At 40.3% G+C, this 16,883-nt stretch overlaps 1 protein-coding gene across 1 annotated transcript in view; it reads left to right on the forward strand.

Moving 5' to 3' along the window:
* LOC132893965 (proline-rich membrane anchor 1-like) overlaps nt 1-13,821 on the forward strand; it is a 14,773-nt gene extending 952 nt beyond the window's left edge. Inside the window, exons 2-4 of the mRNA XM_060933146.1 lie at nt 3,147-3,288; nt 5,682-5,808; nt 13,728-13,821. Coding sequence (XP_060789129.1) covers nt 3,147-3,288; nt 5,682-5,808; nt 13,728-13,821 — 363 coding nt within the window. The remainder of the gene's footprint in view (nt 1-3,146; nt 3,289-5,681; nt 5,809-13,727) is intronic.
* The last annotated feature ends 3,062 nt before the right edge of the window (nt 13,822-16,883 follow it).

Raw genomic sequence — 16,883 nt, forward strand, 5'->3', positions numbered from 1 at the left:
ACTTCCATCCATCCATTATCTGTAGCCGCTTATCCTGTTCTACAGAGTCGCAGGCAACCTGGAGCCTATCCCAGCTGACTATGGGCAAGAGGCGAGGTACACCCTGGACAAGTCGCCAGGTCATCGCAGGGCTGACACATATGCCGCTTTTCCACTACAAACGCGGCTGAGCCGTGCCGTGCTGAGTCGAGCTGAGTCGAGCTGAGCGGGGCTGTTGGAGTTGCATTTCGACTACAACCGCGCTGAACCGTGCTGGCTGGAAGTGGGTGGACACATTGGGTGGAGTTAGCGAAAGTGGGTGGACGTCACGTGATGTCGTTAAGCAGCGCAAACAGTGACATCAGTGACAGTGGCGGAACAAGTCAGAGCCGGGCCGGGGGCGGGGCAAATGACCGGGCCCTTTATTAAAGCTTATCACATCATTTTAGGCTACAAAATGTCCGCAACTGCGGTGTTTACCAATTTCAACACTACCGGGTGCAACTATGTTATTTAGTACATCAAGTCCTTCAAACGAACATGTAACTCAGAAACAAAAAACATTAGGATACTGTACATGGCTCATAATAAAACATCAATAGCCTATACTGCGCACATTATTTGAAGGGCATACGAATGAGCGCTCAGAGGTTGCAACGGTGACAGGAAGAGTCAGAAATAAAAGGAGGGCGGTGCAAACCTCACTGAATGCACTGTGTTTACCAATTTCAACACTACGGGGTGCAGCTATGTTATTTTGTACATTAAGTCCTTCAAACGAACATGTAACTCAGAAACAAAAAAACATTAGGTGACATACTGTACATGGCTCATAATCAGTGATGGGAATAACGGCGTTAGAATAAACGGCGTTACTAACGGCGTTACTTTTTTTAGTAACGAGTAATCTAACTAATTACTTTTTACATCGTTATAACGCCGTTCCCGTTACTTACAATAAAATACTATGCGTTACTTTATTAAAGCTGTTCTCATCTGGTACGCTGCTCGTTCAGCCTTTCTTTACTCTGCTTTAGTGTGGGGCGGGGAGACACGAGACAACGGCACAGTAAGCCAATCAGAGTAGATACTGCACTACTGCGCACGCTTTCAATCGGAAGACCCAGCGATGGCGAGCGGTCAGCCCAGCACTGCGCTTTCACACTGGAAATACAGCCATTACTTTTCATTACTTGAAATAAAAGGCAAGAGTGTTTACGTGCAATGCACATTATTGTCGAGGAACAAAGCGTTTGTCCTCGTCAGTGGCCAGTAATTAGTAACATAATTTTAATAACTGCAAAAATATATTACATTTGATAGATGTCTTATCTCACATTGTCCCACAAAAATATTAATATAGTGTAGATAATGTTACTAACTGGTTCTGTTAAGTGTCCATTTCAGTAATAAAAACACATTTAACATTCACTTTTATTATGATTACACTAATTGAATTTGATTTTTTTTTTGGGGGGGGGGACAAAATGTAACGGAATAATTACTTTCCCTGGTAATTAGTTACTTTTATGACAAAGTAACTCCGTTACTAACTCAGTTACTTTTTGGGAAAAGTAACTAGTAACTATAACTAATTACTTTTTGAAAGTAACGTGCCCAACACTGGATAATAAAACATCAATAGCCTACTGCGCGCATTATTTGAAGGGCATACGACGAGCCTTGCGCTCCGCGAACTCGTCCACGATGCTCTGTATGTCACTGATTCAGTGAGCTTTTAAGCGGTAGTCTCACGACCCGGATAGTAAACAATAAACATGGAGGACATGGAGTCGTTAATGTTGCTGGTCTTGGTGCTGTGGCTTGTTGTCACCGACAACGCCAACAGATACTGACTGGCAAGAGCGTATAGATGAGGCGAGGCGCATAAGGCTTCAGAAATTCTCGTAATTCGTAATTATTCTTCTTCCGGGTTTGCGGTGTTTACAGATCCCAGCGCGCTCGCGGGGCGTGTGTGGGCATGTGAGGACACTCCTCCTCACCAATCAGTGCACAGGGGAGTGTCTGCTCACGCCCCCAACCTCACTCGGCACGGCTTGGCTCGCTTCAGCCCCACTCCAAAACCGTGCGAGTTTTAGGGGCTAAGCAGGGCTGAAACGAGCTGAGTCGTGCTGGTTTTTGGTAGTCGAAACGCGAGCCGTGTCGGGCTGAAGTGAGCTGAAGCGAGCTGAAAAAGGGTAGTGGAAAAGGGCCAATAGACAAACAACCATTCACACTCACATTCACACCTACGGTCAATTTAGAGCCACCAGTTAGCCTAACCTGCATGCCTTTGGACTGTGGGGGAAACCGGAGCACCCGGAGGAAACCCACGCAGACACAGGGAGAACATGCAAACTTCACACAGAAAGGCCCTTGTCGGCCCCTGGGCTCAAACCCAGGACCTTCTTGCTGTGAGGCAACAGCGCTAACCGCTACACCACCGTGCCGCCTATTTCAAAAGCAGATATGCAGAAATGAATCCAAGATCTATTGGATCTTGTGTCTGGCTCTTAATCATTTTTGGCAGAAAATTAGTCATGATTAGACTTCTTTTCTTTTAAACAGAAAAAAAACCCTGCTTTTAAAACCATGTACCAAACTCCACATAGTCCTCAGAGGTCTAATACTTGTGAACATATTTCAAGCCTTTCCACCAATGCCCACACAGATACTAGTGAGAACCTGCAGGCTAGTGAAGGGTCAAGTGTAATTTATTTTCCTCATATCCCAAAGTTCTCGCACTAGCACTCCTGGAAGCACAGAACAGCCCACTTTATGGGTGGGAGGTTCTTTTAGAAAGCATTTCACACTACGGAATGTGTGCAGTGGTGAGTTTCACTGTAGTTATAAGCAAAGCACCGTCACTTTTATTTCAGCGATCTAATCAAATGTGACTTTGTGAAAATAAATGATCATATTCATCAATGTGCACATCTTTCAGCTTTCATGTTTCAACATATTATCAACAGTGGGAATGTGTAGTCACAGTCATGCAGGCAATTTCACGATCATAGTAGATCTCTGAGTACCTCTCAGCCCACACAACTTATCATGCTGTATGTGTATGATCTGTGGAGGCATATATCGCTCTTCATTTTCCTCTCATTAATTTTCTCCTACTACCACCTACTCAATCTCCTCTGTTGTCTCTGCCTGCCTCTTAGGCTGAGCTTCAGAGGTCATGCTCACAGCTTAGTTCTCAGAGACGAGGTGAACACTGCCAGTCGCTGTGCCACTGCAGATACTACCCACCTCTACCTCCTCCACCTCCACCTCCACTCCCTCCTCGGCTACTCATCCCCACAGGTAGGGACTTTTAAATAAGGTATAATTATGCTTTCTCTGGTTGCGCCACAAATTTTAACAATAAATCAAATCAACAGCAAAGCAAACTGTGCTGCAATCTATTCAGTTCAAATACGTTTTAATTCTCTGGTGCCATGACTGCACAGCAAAAAGTGAATAGTGCAGGCATGTGTTTGAATTGAGTGTTTGTATGGCTTATCATGTGTCAGGAAACTATAGAGAGCCTTGCTTAAGTGTTTATAGAGTTTGCTCCACTGAGAGCTCTAGCTGTGATAGAACATGATTTGGAGAGTATTGCTTCTACTGCAGAAATAAAAGTCTTTCTACTCTTGTGCAGTGATTGTACAAACAGAGGAATAATCACGTCCTGGTTACCCTTAGGAAGTTCCCCATATGCCTGGAGCAGCTTGTGAGATATATGCATGCTGTTCTGCCAGGCACTGTAGTCAGCGTTCCCTAGAGGAGCCTCTGAGTAAAACTCAGATGAGTTAATTATTTTAGTTTTTAATATCGATAGGGAGAAACTGAATTGAGCCAATTTCTTTTAACAGAGAGCCATTTTAAAAATGAATTTATATTGCTGTTATATTATATTTATATAGCTGTTGCGTTTTTTTTTCTACCTGGATATTCAGAACCTATGATGAAAAAACCGTAGGGTGTATATTTGTTGTTACACAAGTTGTGCAAAGAAGTGCAAAGAAGCAATCATTCACACTTTGAACTGAATATAGTAATGCAGTATCACATTACACTTAGTCAGTTCATGTAAGAAAGAAATCCCTTTTAAATTGTGAACCTTCCTAATTCATACACAAAGAAATGGTACGTTTTAAATATTATGGCTTGGATATACAGTCACAACTCACTTTAATGGGAACACATGTGCACCTAGTTATTTGTGTAATTGTCCAGTCAGCTAATCATGTGGCAGCAGCATAATGTGTAAAGTCATGCAGATACAGGTCAAGAGCTTCTGTTAATGTTCACATCAAAATCTTAATAGGGAAAATGCAATCTCAGTGACTTGGCTGGTTCCAGACAGACTGGTTATATTTAAAAAATTACTTATTCTGCTCCTATATGTTCAGGGTCACCACAGCAAATCTGTTCCACATAGGTTTTACCCCAGATGCCCTTCCTGATGCAACCCCTCCCCAATCTATCTGGACTTGGGATTGGCACTTGTATGCACTGTCTTGTACAACCCCATTGGCTAGGTATTTTACCTAACCTGCAAGTCTTTGAACTGTGGGGAAACCAGAGCACCCAGAGGAAACCCACGCAAACACAGGGAGAACATGTAAATGCCACACAGAAGAGCCCCATCGGCCGTGAGGTTCAAACCCAGAACCTTCTTGCTGTGAGGCAACAGTGTTAACCACTACACAACCATGCTGCCCATACTGATCTCCTGCAATTTCATGCACAACAATTTTTTTTTTTAATGAGCGAGGTCAGAGGAGAATGGTCAGTGCCGACTTTCCCGAGCAGCACAATGAACACTCTCTCTCCTAGTTAAGATGCTCTTAGTGTTAAGAGGCTTTTGGGAAACCCACCACCGATTGGTTCAAGATGACAGGAATAACTTTTCACAAATGAAGTGAACTGAAAAGCATCTCCGAACACAAAACATATTGAAGCTTAAGGCAGTTAGGGTACAACAGAAGATGATGACATCCGGTTCCACTCCTGTCAGCCAAAAACAGGAAACTGAGGCTACTGTGGCACAAGTTCACCTAAACTTGACAGTTCAATATATATTTTTCCCCCCAATCTGATGGTTAAGATTTTTGACTCATTTTCTTATTTTTTATTTTTTTATTTTTTTGCATTTACCAATACTTGCCAACGTCATTTCATCTTGCTAAATTAACATCAGCAAAACTTTATTTCATACTAGCTGTACAATTGATTGATTGATTGATTTACTTTATTGATCCCAAGCTGGGAAATTGTTTTGTTACAGCAGCAAGTTATCACCCATGCAAAAAGAAAAAGACACACTGTACAACATAAAACAGAATTTAAAAAAAGATCCCAAGAACAAGCCGACTATACAACATACAGATAAAATGCAATGATAAAAATATATATTTATAAATGTGCCTTGTACATGTGAATGTGCATTAATAGTGAATAGTGCTTAAAAACAAGAATTGTGATAAATGAAGATAAAAACTGTGCAAGCACGGTGCTCTTCAGTGGGGTGTGGATATAAGTGTTCCATTACATCTTACTGACAAACTAACAGAATAAGAAAAATTGATTTATAGTAATGCATGTGCAAATGATTGTGATCTTTTGTGCGAGTGAGAGAATGAAGGCACACACAGAGAGGGCAGATTTAAATTATGTCATTTATAGAGACTTGCACTTTGTTGCACTTTCAGTGGCTGAACCTCCAGTTCTTCTGCTAAGGCCATGGTGGATGGACTTCATTGTGGTTGTGACAGTAGGATGCACTTCGACTTTCATTCTACTCTTAATTCTCCTCATCTGCTACAAGGCCATTAAACGGTATTTACGTCACTCATTGGTTTTGTTTATGAAATAAATATACTGTACATGTAGGTGCAGTTGAGTTGTGTAGAAAATATTTCATTCATGGTAATAAACTTTTATTAAAGATAACAGTTACTGAAGATCAGACTCAGAATCAGCACATCTATTAAATGTTCATAGAGTTTATAATACTGCAGTAACCCTGAGTTTTAATGGTTGATTATTTTGTAACTCTATGTAGTGCTGTCGATTTAGCTGCAATAGAACCTGTTGTTTGTCTGGCTATTCTTTGGCAATCCTGTCCTAGATCACTGGGAAGTTAACCCACCTTTAAGCCTGTAATAAAGTATCACAGTTAAATAGACAAAACAAACAGACAGACAGCTAGACAAGCTAAGGCCATAAATACCTTTCACCACTGCCTAAATATTGGTGGCTAACAACAGAGAAAAATTTCCACTGTCTTCATGCTTGCTCCACTAGATAGTCTTCGATGTATTACACTAACAAAATGGGCATTCGTTCATTAACAGTTGTCTAGTCAATTATCTCAATGAGGCAGTTTTCTAACAGATGATAATTTCACCATTTCACTGGTATTACAGAGAATGGCCAACCATAAAATGAACAGATGCTGTACTTTGAACACTGCTCATGTAATTATGTTATGAAATCTGCTGACTGCTTACACAGAGGTAAAACATATATGTGACGAATCATGGAATCCACGGACACATGTCAGCCGAAACGAATCCGAGAAAATCGCAAAAGAAGCATTAATTAATTAATGCTTCTTTTGCGATTTTCTCGGATTCGTTTCGGCCGACATGTGCCCGTGCATTCCATGACTCGTCACATATTAGATTAAGGCTTGGTAAAAAAAAAAAAAATTAATTAAATAAAAAAAATAGGGGTCACTCACATCATAATCATGTAATCTGTGAAACACCTAAGGTTTTATCATGCCACTTCTTATCAAGGACATGTTCCCTGTTTTCTGAGAAAGGCAGGGGCAAATGCAAGCAGCAGAAATAATGTGTGGCTGGCCTTGAAATTCATCATGGCAATTCTCCAGCCTTCTGTAGCCTAGAGGCATCCTCAGTTTAACACTGCGCTCCTATTCTAGAGACATGGCTGCTGTAATCCTGAACTCAGATGATCATTTATGAATTAATATGGCCAACGGTGTTTGGTTGCAGGTAAACTGTTTGATACATGCATGTAGGAAATGTCCAAAATTTTGAACTGACATTAAAAAAAATACTGCACAAAATCAAAAAGCTGCAAGTAGAATATTAAGCAGCAAAATCTTTAAAAACAAACAAACAAACAAACAACAGAAACAACAAACAACTAAACAATTGAATTTCATTTGCTACCATTTGACAGAATTTTTGAGACATTCTTGTTTTCTTTTTCCTTTTCGTTTCTTGCTTCAGATTTTTTTTTTAAACATTTGACCTAGTTATTCCAGAACATTAAGAATGTCACCTAACATGGCACAACTATAGGGACCTAGTGGTCGATATCTATCCTGGAGTTCTTCTACTTATGTATTTACAATACATACAATGTAATGTACAATCAGTCAGACATTAACACAAAATTAACCACAACAGGTCTATCAGGATCCTGGTATGAAGCAGAAAGCTGGCTCCTACTGTACTTATTATACAGCTATGTACCAAATATACCACGAGTTGGCCTATTGGTTAGTGTGTCCGTCTCTCGATTGGGAGATCGCGAGTTTTACTCACGGTCGGGTCATACCAAAGACCATCATAAAAATGGTACCTACTGCCATCTGGCAAGGCATGCTGCAATATAGATGTGAGTGGGGAGTCAAACTCTCACGGTTGCCAGAGGACTAGCCCCCACTGTAACCCTAGCTATGTGAGAGGCCGAGGGCTATGGAAATGGAGATCGGCACCGCCCTATGCGCCACATGGTGTGGGAAGGACTTTGATGATTTGACTTGATGTACCAAATACATCATTTAATGTTGAATATTGAAGAATTCATGTAAAGTATCCAAAACTATGCAACTATCAGAACTACATAGAAACACAGAGATATAAATAAACACTTAAACACATACCCCTTTTCCACCAAATCAGTTCCAGGGCTGGTTCGGGGCCAGTGCTGGTGCTGGTTCACAACTCGTTCAACTTGCGAGCCAGCTGAGAACCAGTTTGCTTTTCCATAGCTCGCGGTGCTAAGCGGAGCCACGTCATTACATCGCTGTATACGTCAGTTACGTCGCTGTATACGTCAGTTACGTCGCTGCGTTTGTATAAACCTTGGCGCGAACATCGTAGCAACAACAACACGGAGTAGAAGCAGCAGCAACAACAACAACAGCAATAATAATGGATGACTTCGCGTTTGTACAGCTGCTGCTTCTCGCCGCTTAAAAATGGCGACCTTTCACGATCTTGCTATTGTTGTTGGTCTTAACAACTCCGCCCCCCCGCTGACGTAAGCGGTTCTTTCCTCTGGCCCAGCAAAGAGTTGGTGCTAGCCTGGAACCAGTTTTTCTGGCCCCAGAGCCAGTTCTTTGTCAGTGGAAACAGAAAACCCGGTTCCAAACTAAGCACTGGCCCCGAACCAGCCCTGGAACTGCTTTGGTAGAAAAGGGGCAACAGTGATGTCCAACTTGTAAGCAGATCATTCTTTTAAACAATAACCCACCCCATTTTCTCTCCAAATTTGGTCAACTGCCAATTTCCACCTACTAACCAGGTCTCCCCTATCAACAATACTACCAGACATGTGAAACCAGCCAACAACAACTGCTGCTCATGCTGCATCACAGGACAGTTAAACACTTGGAGGAAAGCACTGTCTATCTTCTTCTAAAAACATGAACTCACAGATGCTTGTGATTGGCTAGTGTTGCTTGATTAACAGAGCAGAGAGTGTGAAATCCTTCCCACTCAGAGAGCTCGGCCAATTTTGCTCCCTTGGCTGATGGCTGTGGCATCATCAGGATTTAAACTAGCAATCTCCCAACAGTAGGGTGAATACTATTCAGTTGCTCCAGTCAGGAGCCTTGAACAGTTCCTTGTAATGAATAGGTCAAACTAATTAACAAGTCCATCTGAATCACAGTTTGTGTGGCATCTATGCAGTGTGAAAGCTATTTGTTTAAAGGTGCTGACTGCAAAGTCATCTGAAATTTTCAAATTTTTTTTATTGTCCCTGGCATTTTCCTATGTCTCGCAAGAGCAATATCATGTGGACGAGATGTGATCATTTTGATGTGCTAAGAGTCACTTTTCTCCATTTTGGGACTGTTTTCCTCCCTCTTGAGGTAAACAGTATGGCCCTACGAAAATAGCTGAACGCGAGAAGCTTTAACTAATTAACATAAGTATGGAACTGGGTCACACCAAGATGGTGACACGCAGAAAACATCGTGACTCTACATCGACCTCGGAGAGTTTTGAGTCGCAAGGATGTGATTTGTGGTTGACATTCACGAATAGATCCGTGAAACAAAAGATAAATATATCTTTTTCTGTTAATGCTTTTGTTTTATTATTTCTTCCTCGGTAAGATCCAAACATTAGGTGTATGTTTCCATTCTCGCTACCGTGGAGTCGAGCCCATGCATTCTAAGGCTAAGCTAGCTAAGCACTAGCTAGAATTATTTATTTATCTGTCCAGAAAAATGACATGTCATCTAACCTTGGTCTATCTTGCGGTTGCACTCACTAGGCACGCTTTCCGTTTCTTTTCCGCTGGTTTTTAGCAGGTGAGAGAGCGATGTCCGCCATGTTTGTCCAGGCCGACTTGTTTTGGTTAAAATTAGGTCAAACACGTCCCACGGTGGTCACATGATACTGCTGCTCACTTGCATCGGCAATCTCCGGAATCGTAAAGTGCGGAACATGTTTTATCTCGGCAAAACATTTACACATAGGATACACGGTGTGTACAGCAGCAAAACGTCTTGAAACTCCAACAGCAATAGAAATAGAACATTTTGCCCAGGATTCAACTTTGCAGTCAGAAACTTTAAGAGTTCTTGTACAGTTCTAACAACTTAACAATTTCACTTCTTAAAATTGTAACATAAATATGTAGTGTAATATATTAGCAGCTAAACACTTGCTTACACTGTTGACCGAAAGGATACCATTGGCTTCCTTTTTGTGCTATGTGCATGCAAGTCTGTCCTTGGCCTTGCACACTAAGCCCTGAGTTGATAATGCACACAGGAGAGGCTGATCCAATTAACTCACTCTGTGAATTAACTTTAGTGTTCTTGGCCATATTCAAGGAGCCGAAAACTCAAAAACCTACTAGTGAATATGCCAATTGCATGATGCATTGCGTTGGTCGTTGATGAACTCGCTGAGTTAAACATCATCACTTAGCTCACTCCAGGTCTGTCTGTTTGGGTGTTTTGTTTTGAGCTATTTTCAACCTATAAAATGTAGATTTTTATAAAAAAATATTAACTTTGTCAATATTTATCATCATAGTACAGTCATATCATTTAATTTACAACTAAAAAAAATTAAGTGTGCAGTACCTCTTTAACATAGTGTCAAGAGTTGTTTAGCAATATGGATCATTTAGAAATAGGCCTTGGAAAATTATTAAACAAATCCCTTCAAAATTGTAGGTGCGAACTGTGAATGCAAGTACTGTAAGCTGTGCCCAGGCTACTGTATGAACATTTAGCACAATTTGTAGAATATATTATATGTTAAATTGAATCAGCTAAATCAGATGTTCAGTTTTATTGAAACAGAGGTTAAATAAGCTTGGAAAATTGAATGGCATTGAAACTTCCTATCACTAGTAACACAAGTCTGTAGCAGCAGTAGCTACTTTAGTGTTACACTGAACATTTCACTGATGATAAAGTGAGACTATGGTGATTATGTTTAAGTCTGAAGTTGAAAAGTATTTATTTTGGAATGTCAATACCATGTAACAGTAAAATATCAGATTAAAAAAAAGCTATAGTTTGGGATGGTTGAAAGCAAAGGTGGATATATACAGTATATACAACTCCAATTCCAAAAAAGTTGGGACACTGTGTAAACTGTAAATAAAAACAGAACGCGATAATTTTCAAGTCATGGAAACCCTATAATTCATTGAAAATAATACAAAGACAGCATATCAAATCACCATATCAAACTGAAAAAGGTTATTGTTTTTTTGAAACATATATGCTCATTTTCAATTGGATGTCAGCAACACGTTTCAAAAAAGTTGGGACAGGGCAACAAAATACTGAAAAAGTTGTGTAATGCTTAAAAAAAATAATAATAATAATTTGGTTAATTGGCAACAGGTCAGTAACATGATTGGGTATAAAAAGAGCATCCTAGAGAGGCGGAGTCTCTATACTAGGCTAAACTGACCTGGTTAAGTGACTGCTTGTTAGTTTAAGCCGCTACCCAACTGGACTGCATGAAGACACCTGTATTAGTATAGGTAATCGTATGGGGCCAAGTAAAATTAAGGATTAATTTCACTCGTGATTTCAAAGTTTTGAAAATTGCCCGAATCGCGACGCGACGAGGGCAATTTCAAAACTTTGAAATCACGAGTGAAATTGATTCTTAATTTTACGAGGAACCATACGATTACTTGTTTATAATACATAGGGCCAGATTACTCAGTTCTGACACGACACGAGGACTTCATTTCCACAGAATATCTTTTTGTTTCATCAGACTTTTGGACTTGTTTGGCTTTTTACCCATTCCAACGAACTAGCCAATAGCATTTCAGAAATACTGCCCCGTGTTAAGGAAAAAAGCCCTCCTTGATTGACCAATCAGAATTGAGTAATTTGGCCCCATGTATTATAATCTGTGTAATAACCTTTAACAGCTGTATAATCTCTTTAATGTCCTTATTTAATATTCTGTGCACAAGATTCACTCCATCCCTAAATCTTAAGCTCAAATAGCTTTTTTAGAAAGATTTTTATATACTTAGAAAAGCTGGAATTTATTCCTTCAGTCTGGGATCTCAGTTCAGGTGAAGGCCATTTCATAATTTTAAGCCTGTTTGCCTTCCCCTCACTATTGGGTTGAAAAATAAATAAGCGGCAGAAGGTTGATGGAACTGGTTTCAGTCTGATCTTCCAATAACAGCAAACACTTCACATCCAATCTGGTAACAGGCTAAGGTAAAGTATATGACAGGTACAGAGTAGGAAAGCCGAGCATTTCATTAGAGACACAGAATAAAGGTTAAAATGGGATCGAAAGTGCAATATGAACTTAAATTAGAGAGAGATGGCAAGTTTATGCCTTGGTAATGTACTGTGTGTGGGTTGTTGGGTTTTGGGGTTTTTTTAAATTAGAATATGCTCACACATTTCTGATAGGTTTGATACTACAAACAAAACTCAAGATGATGCAGACAACAACACATAAGTGGAAGAAAACCTAAAATTTGGAATAGGTTTCCAGTTTATTTCAAAACATTATTCCCTTGGGGGAGTGAGGAAGGCCAGAGTGCTGGAAGAGAATTGGACAATAAAAAGGGAAAACTAGAAAGATGCAATTCTCTTTGAATCAATAGGAGAAAGTGTTATAGTCTCTTCAGCTACAGGGTCTCCCCAGTAAATCTGACCTGGCCAAGGGCCTGTCCTCTCAAGTGCTACTGTCAGAGGAAAACCTGATTTAGAAACTTCTGCTGACTAAGACTGCAAGCCGTGTATGTTTCTTGGGCCAGTCATCCATCTCTGACAGTGTACAGAAATTCTTTCCACATCGCCATCAAATAAATCCTGGAAATAAATGAAGGGCCGAGCTGCTATCAAATTCACATATACAAATAATCACATGCAAACATTCGAGGAACATGAACATGTGTAAAGAGTAGGTAATAAAATAATAAGCCCAGAGTTTACTTATTAAAAACAAAGACATTAGAGTTAGGCCCAGACAAGTATGTGTACAAAAAAAGACAACTGTCAAACAATTGTGATTTTAATATTTCAATAGAATCATCCACCCACCTAGTTCACATTGTTCCAGTGTGTTTAAACAGTATAGTACTTGTACTGGCATCAGAGTTCTCCTCAGAACTTCAAAAAGGGATGTGAACTGCACTTGAACAGCTTTGATATGAAATATTTATCAATTCTATGAAGTGTTATGTCACCACACGGTGTCTGTCAACTCATGGCATCTATTATTGAGGAGCCTGGGTGGTACAAGGACCATGGGACGCCCAAATACACATAGACTGTTTTACAAATACAGTTAAACACTCAGTTAAATAATCCATACTCCTTTTTTATTCAGCATAATCAATAAAAACATTAATATTCTGTGAAATGTTCCTTATTTATCGATTTGAACCAATGTTTCAGGTGATATCCAAAAATAAAACAACAGAAATCAAGTTTGAACTTTTTTTTAACCTGGATGTAGCTTTAGGGATCTTCGCTCCAGCAGAGCAAACTGTACAGTAGTATGAGAAACAATGCTTGCACTAACTGTATTCGGCTCAGTTCTGTGTTACATAAGCAAAAAAAATGACTACGGGCTGATGTGGCATATAAGGCATAGTGCAGTGGAGAAATATAATAACCACTGAGGTAATGAAAGAGAGATGAAGGCTTGGATGAATAGTCCATGTTGAGTAATACTGTCTTACACAGACCAAGAGACATCCGACATCATGTGGGCGTAGCAAACTCCATTCCTTGTTCATGTTGGAGAGCTAGAGAAACCGTAGGAGGACTATAAGATTGATCATTTTGTTATTGTGCTGGAATAAAATTGTTATACTAGCTTGGCACTGTGCAACAAATTATTTCCATTGTGTGTGTGTGTGTGTGTGTGTGTGTGTGTGTGTGTGTGTGTGTGTGTGCGCTTATGCCACAGATATGTAGTTCAAATAATAAAGTGAATCAGCACTTTGGGTTTTGTTTTGTTTTGTTTTTGCAGGAAACCTCTTAAAAAAGAGGAAAATGGCACCAATCGTGGAGAATATGCCATGAGCTGCCGCAAGAAAAACACCACAAATAACATTGTATTGTGAAACAGACACACATTAAGAGCTAATGATGTCTGCATTGCTGCACTCTCAGCACTTACTGACCCAATGTGCAGCAGAAGCGCTAACCCAAATGTACATCCGATGTCAGAGAACATGAACAAGGTTAACTTGTTGGAAGACTGCAGCCTGGACTGTTACACTACTGCTTTTCACTCTCAGAGATCCACTCCCATGCACAACTGGCAAACTGTGGCATAGAGACAATAACGTATATGTGCATGATTTTTTTTTTTAATTTCAATGCCATTATATCAATATATAATACCAGATGCTTTATTTTACATTTGATGCACTGGTCTCAAATCTAATTTCTAAGCATAGCATTTTCTATTTATTTAATAAATTATGATTATTTATTTTTCCGACATTGATGTGGGACACTGCATGTCTTCTGATGAGATGTTTAAAAAAAGACATGGCTGTGTTGTTCAGCTGTGTCTTTGGGAAACTGAACAGATGAGTTTGCATGGTATGTTGTGCACATCTAATTGAAATCCTACCTGTAGAAATTTTGTACTCAAACTATCATGTGTTCAAAAGATCGATTGACTTGCTCAGGCAAGGCTGTGGATTCATATTTGTGCTGTATTTATAAATGTTAACGTGATATAACATTGAGACAAGCCTATGCACAGATACTTACACAACATGTTACATCATCATCCTAGGATGAACCCTGGAGGTCTTTCCTGGTGTTCTGCTTTATTTCTGTGGTGTAGCATGGTTTCATATTTGCAATGAGACTAAAATGCCTGTCTTGTATCATCCTTAGAGCTAGAATTCTAAACACTCCCTTGTCTGTGCAAAATTCTAGTGATCATAGGGACAGTGGACAACTTTGCAAGAGGCACAGTCATGTTCAAATGTGATTACAAGCTAAGCTTCACAATCCACCAAACAAGGTCCCTTCCATAAAAGTCTACATTTGATGAACGTTAACACTTCACTGATGGAAGATGGCAGTAAACTTCATGTAGACCGCCATCAGAAAGATAATGAATGTCTGTAATGTTGCTGGTGTTATAATGACAGTATGATAAGTATCATGCTATATTAATGAAAAATGCATTAACATAGAAGGTCAAACCTTGGGATATACATTACAGTTGGTTTGTTTCAGTGGTTCAAACATGTTCTGTGTCTGAGTGCTGTCTCTCTGTCTAACTACAATTGTGAAGGTTGTTCTCATCTGCATTGTATCCTAAAAAATCTCAAACAGCTATATGTTAAGATATATAAAATGTATTATATGTACAAATGAGGGGGAATGATGCATGAATGTAAACAGTGATTTCAAAATACTGTACCTTCTGGACTGTTATTCACTCACCCAGAGTGACTAAATATGTTTATACAATGTAGAAATAAAACCATGCAAACAGATAGCTCTGTTTCTAATTCAGTGATGTGTCATGAAGGGTGAATAATATATAGATATCTGTTGTTTGATCCAGGTACGCTAATTACTGTTGGAAAATGAGTAATCTCATCTCATTATCTCTAGCCGCTTTATCCTGTTCTACAGGGTCGCAGGCAAGCTGGAGCCTATCCCAGCTGACCACGGGCGAAAGGCGGGGTACACCCTGGACAAGTCGCCAGGGCATCACAGGGCTGACACATAGACACAGACAACCATTCACACTCACACCTACAGTCAATTTAGAGTCGCCAGTTAACGTAACTTGCATGTCTTTGGACTGTGGGGGAAACCGGAGCACCCGGAGGAAACCCACGCGGACACGGGGAGAACATGCAAACTCCACACAGAAAGGCCCTTGCCGGCCACGGGGCTCGAACCCAAGACCTTCTTGCTGTGAGGTGACAGCGCTAACCACTACACCACCATGCCGCCCGAAAATGAGTAATACGGTGTCTTAAATGATATACTATGCCCAAATATCTAAATGTAGGACATATTGTACAGAGAAATTAAAAATTCTTACTGGTTTTATGAGACTGATTACACACACACACACACACACATTATCTCTAGCCGCTTTATCCTTCTACAGGGTCACAGGCAAGCTGGAGCCTATCCCAGCTGACTACGGGCGAAAGGCGGGGTACACCCTGGACAAGTCGCCAGGTCATCACAGGGCTGACACATAGACACAGACAACCATTCACACTCACATTCACACCTACGGTCAATTTAGAGTCACCAGTTAACCTAACCTGCATGTCTTTGGACTGTGGGGGAAACCGGAGCACCCGGAGGAAACCCACGCGGACACGGGGTGAGACTGATTAACAGCCATGAAACTTTTGTTGATGTTAATCACAATAAAACCAGATATAACCATAATTTCCCCTATCAAATTTATTTAAAACTTTTAGTTCTCATCTCATTATCTCTAGCCGCTTTATCCTTCTACAGGGTCGCAGGCAAGCTGGAGCCTATCCCAGCTGACTACGGGCGAAAGGCGGGGTACACCCTGGACAAGTCGCCAGGTCATCACAGGGCTGACACATAGAGACAAACAACCATTCACACTCACATTCACACCTACGGTCAATTTAGAGTCACCAGTTAACCTAACCTGCATGTCTTTGGACTGTGGGGGAAACCGGAGCACCCGGAGGAAACCCACGCGGACACGGGGAGAACATGCAAACTCCGCACAGGAAGGCCCTCGGCGGCCCCGGGGCTCGAACCCAGGACCTTCTTGCTGTGAGGCGACAGCGCTAACCACTACACCACCGTGCTGCCCGAAAATGAGTAATACGGTGTCTTAAATGATATACTATGCCCAAATATCTAAATGTAGGACATATTGTACAGAGAAATTAAAAATTCTTACTGGTTTTATGAGACTGATTAACAGCCATGAAACTTTTGTTGATGTTAATCACAATAAAACCAGATATAACCATAATTTCCCCTATCAAATTTATTTAAAACTTTTAGTTCTATCAACATTTATTGCGTTTTGCTTAAATTTTTACGTGGAGTTCATTATGACAATGGGAAGTTTTACATTAGCAGATATGTTTATCAAAATGATGTCCATGTGATCCCAGTGTTCAACGGTGGATCTTTGACA

The sequence above is a fragment of the Neoarius graeffei genome, chromosome 11 (assembly GCF_027579695.1).
Source record: "Neoarius graeffei isolate fNeoGra1 chromosome 11, fNeoGra1.pri, whole genome shotgun sequence".
Lineage (NCBI taxonomy): Eukaryota > Metazoa > Chordata > Actinopteri > Siluriformes > Ariidae > Neoarius > Neoarius graeffei.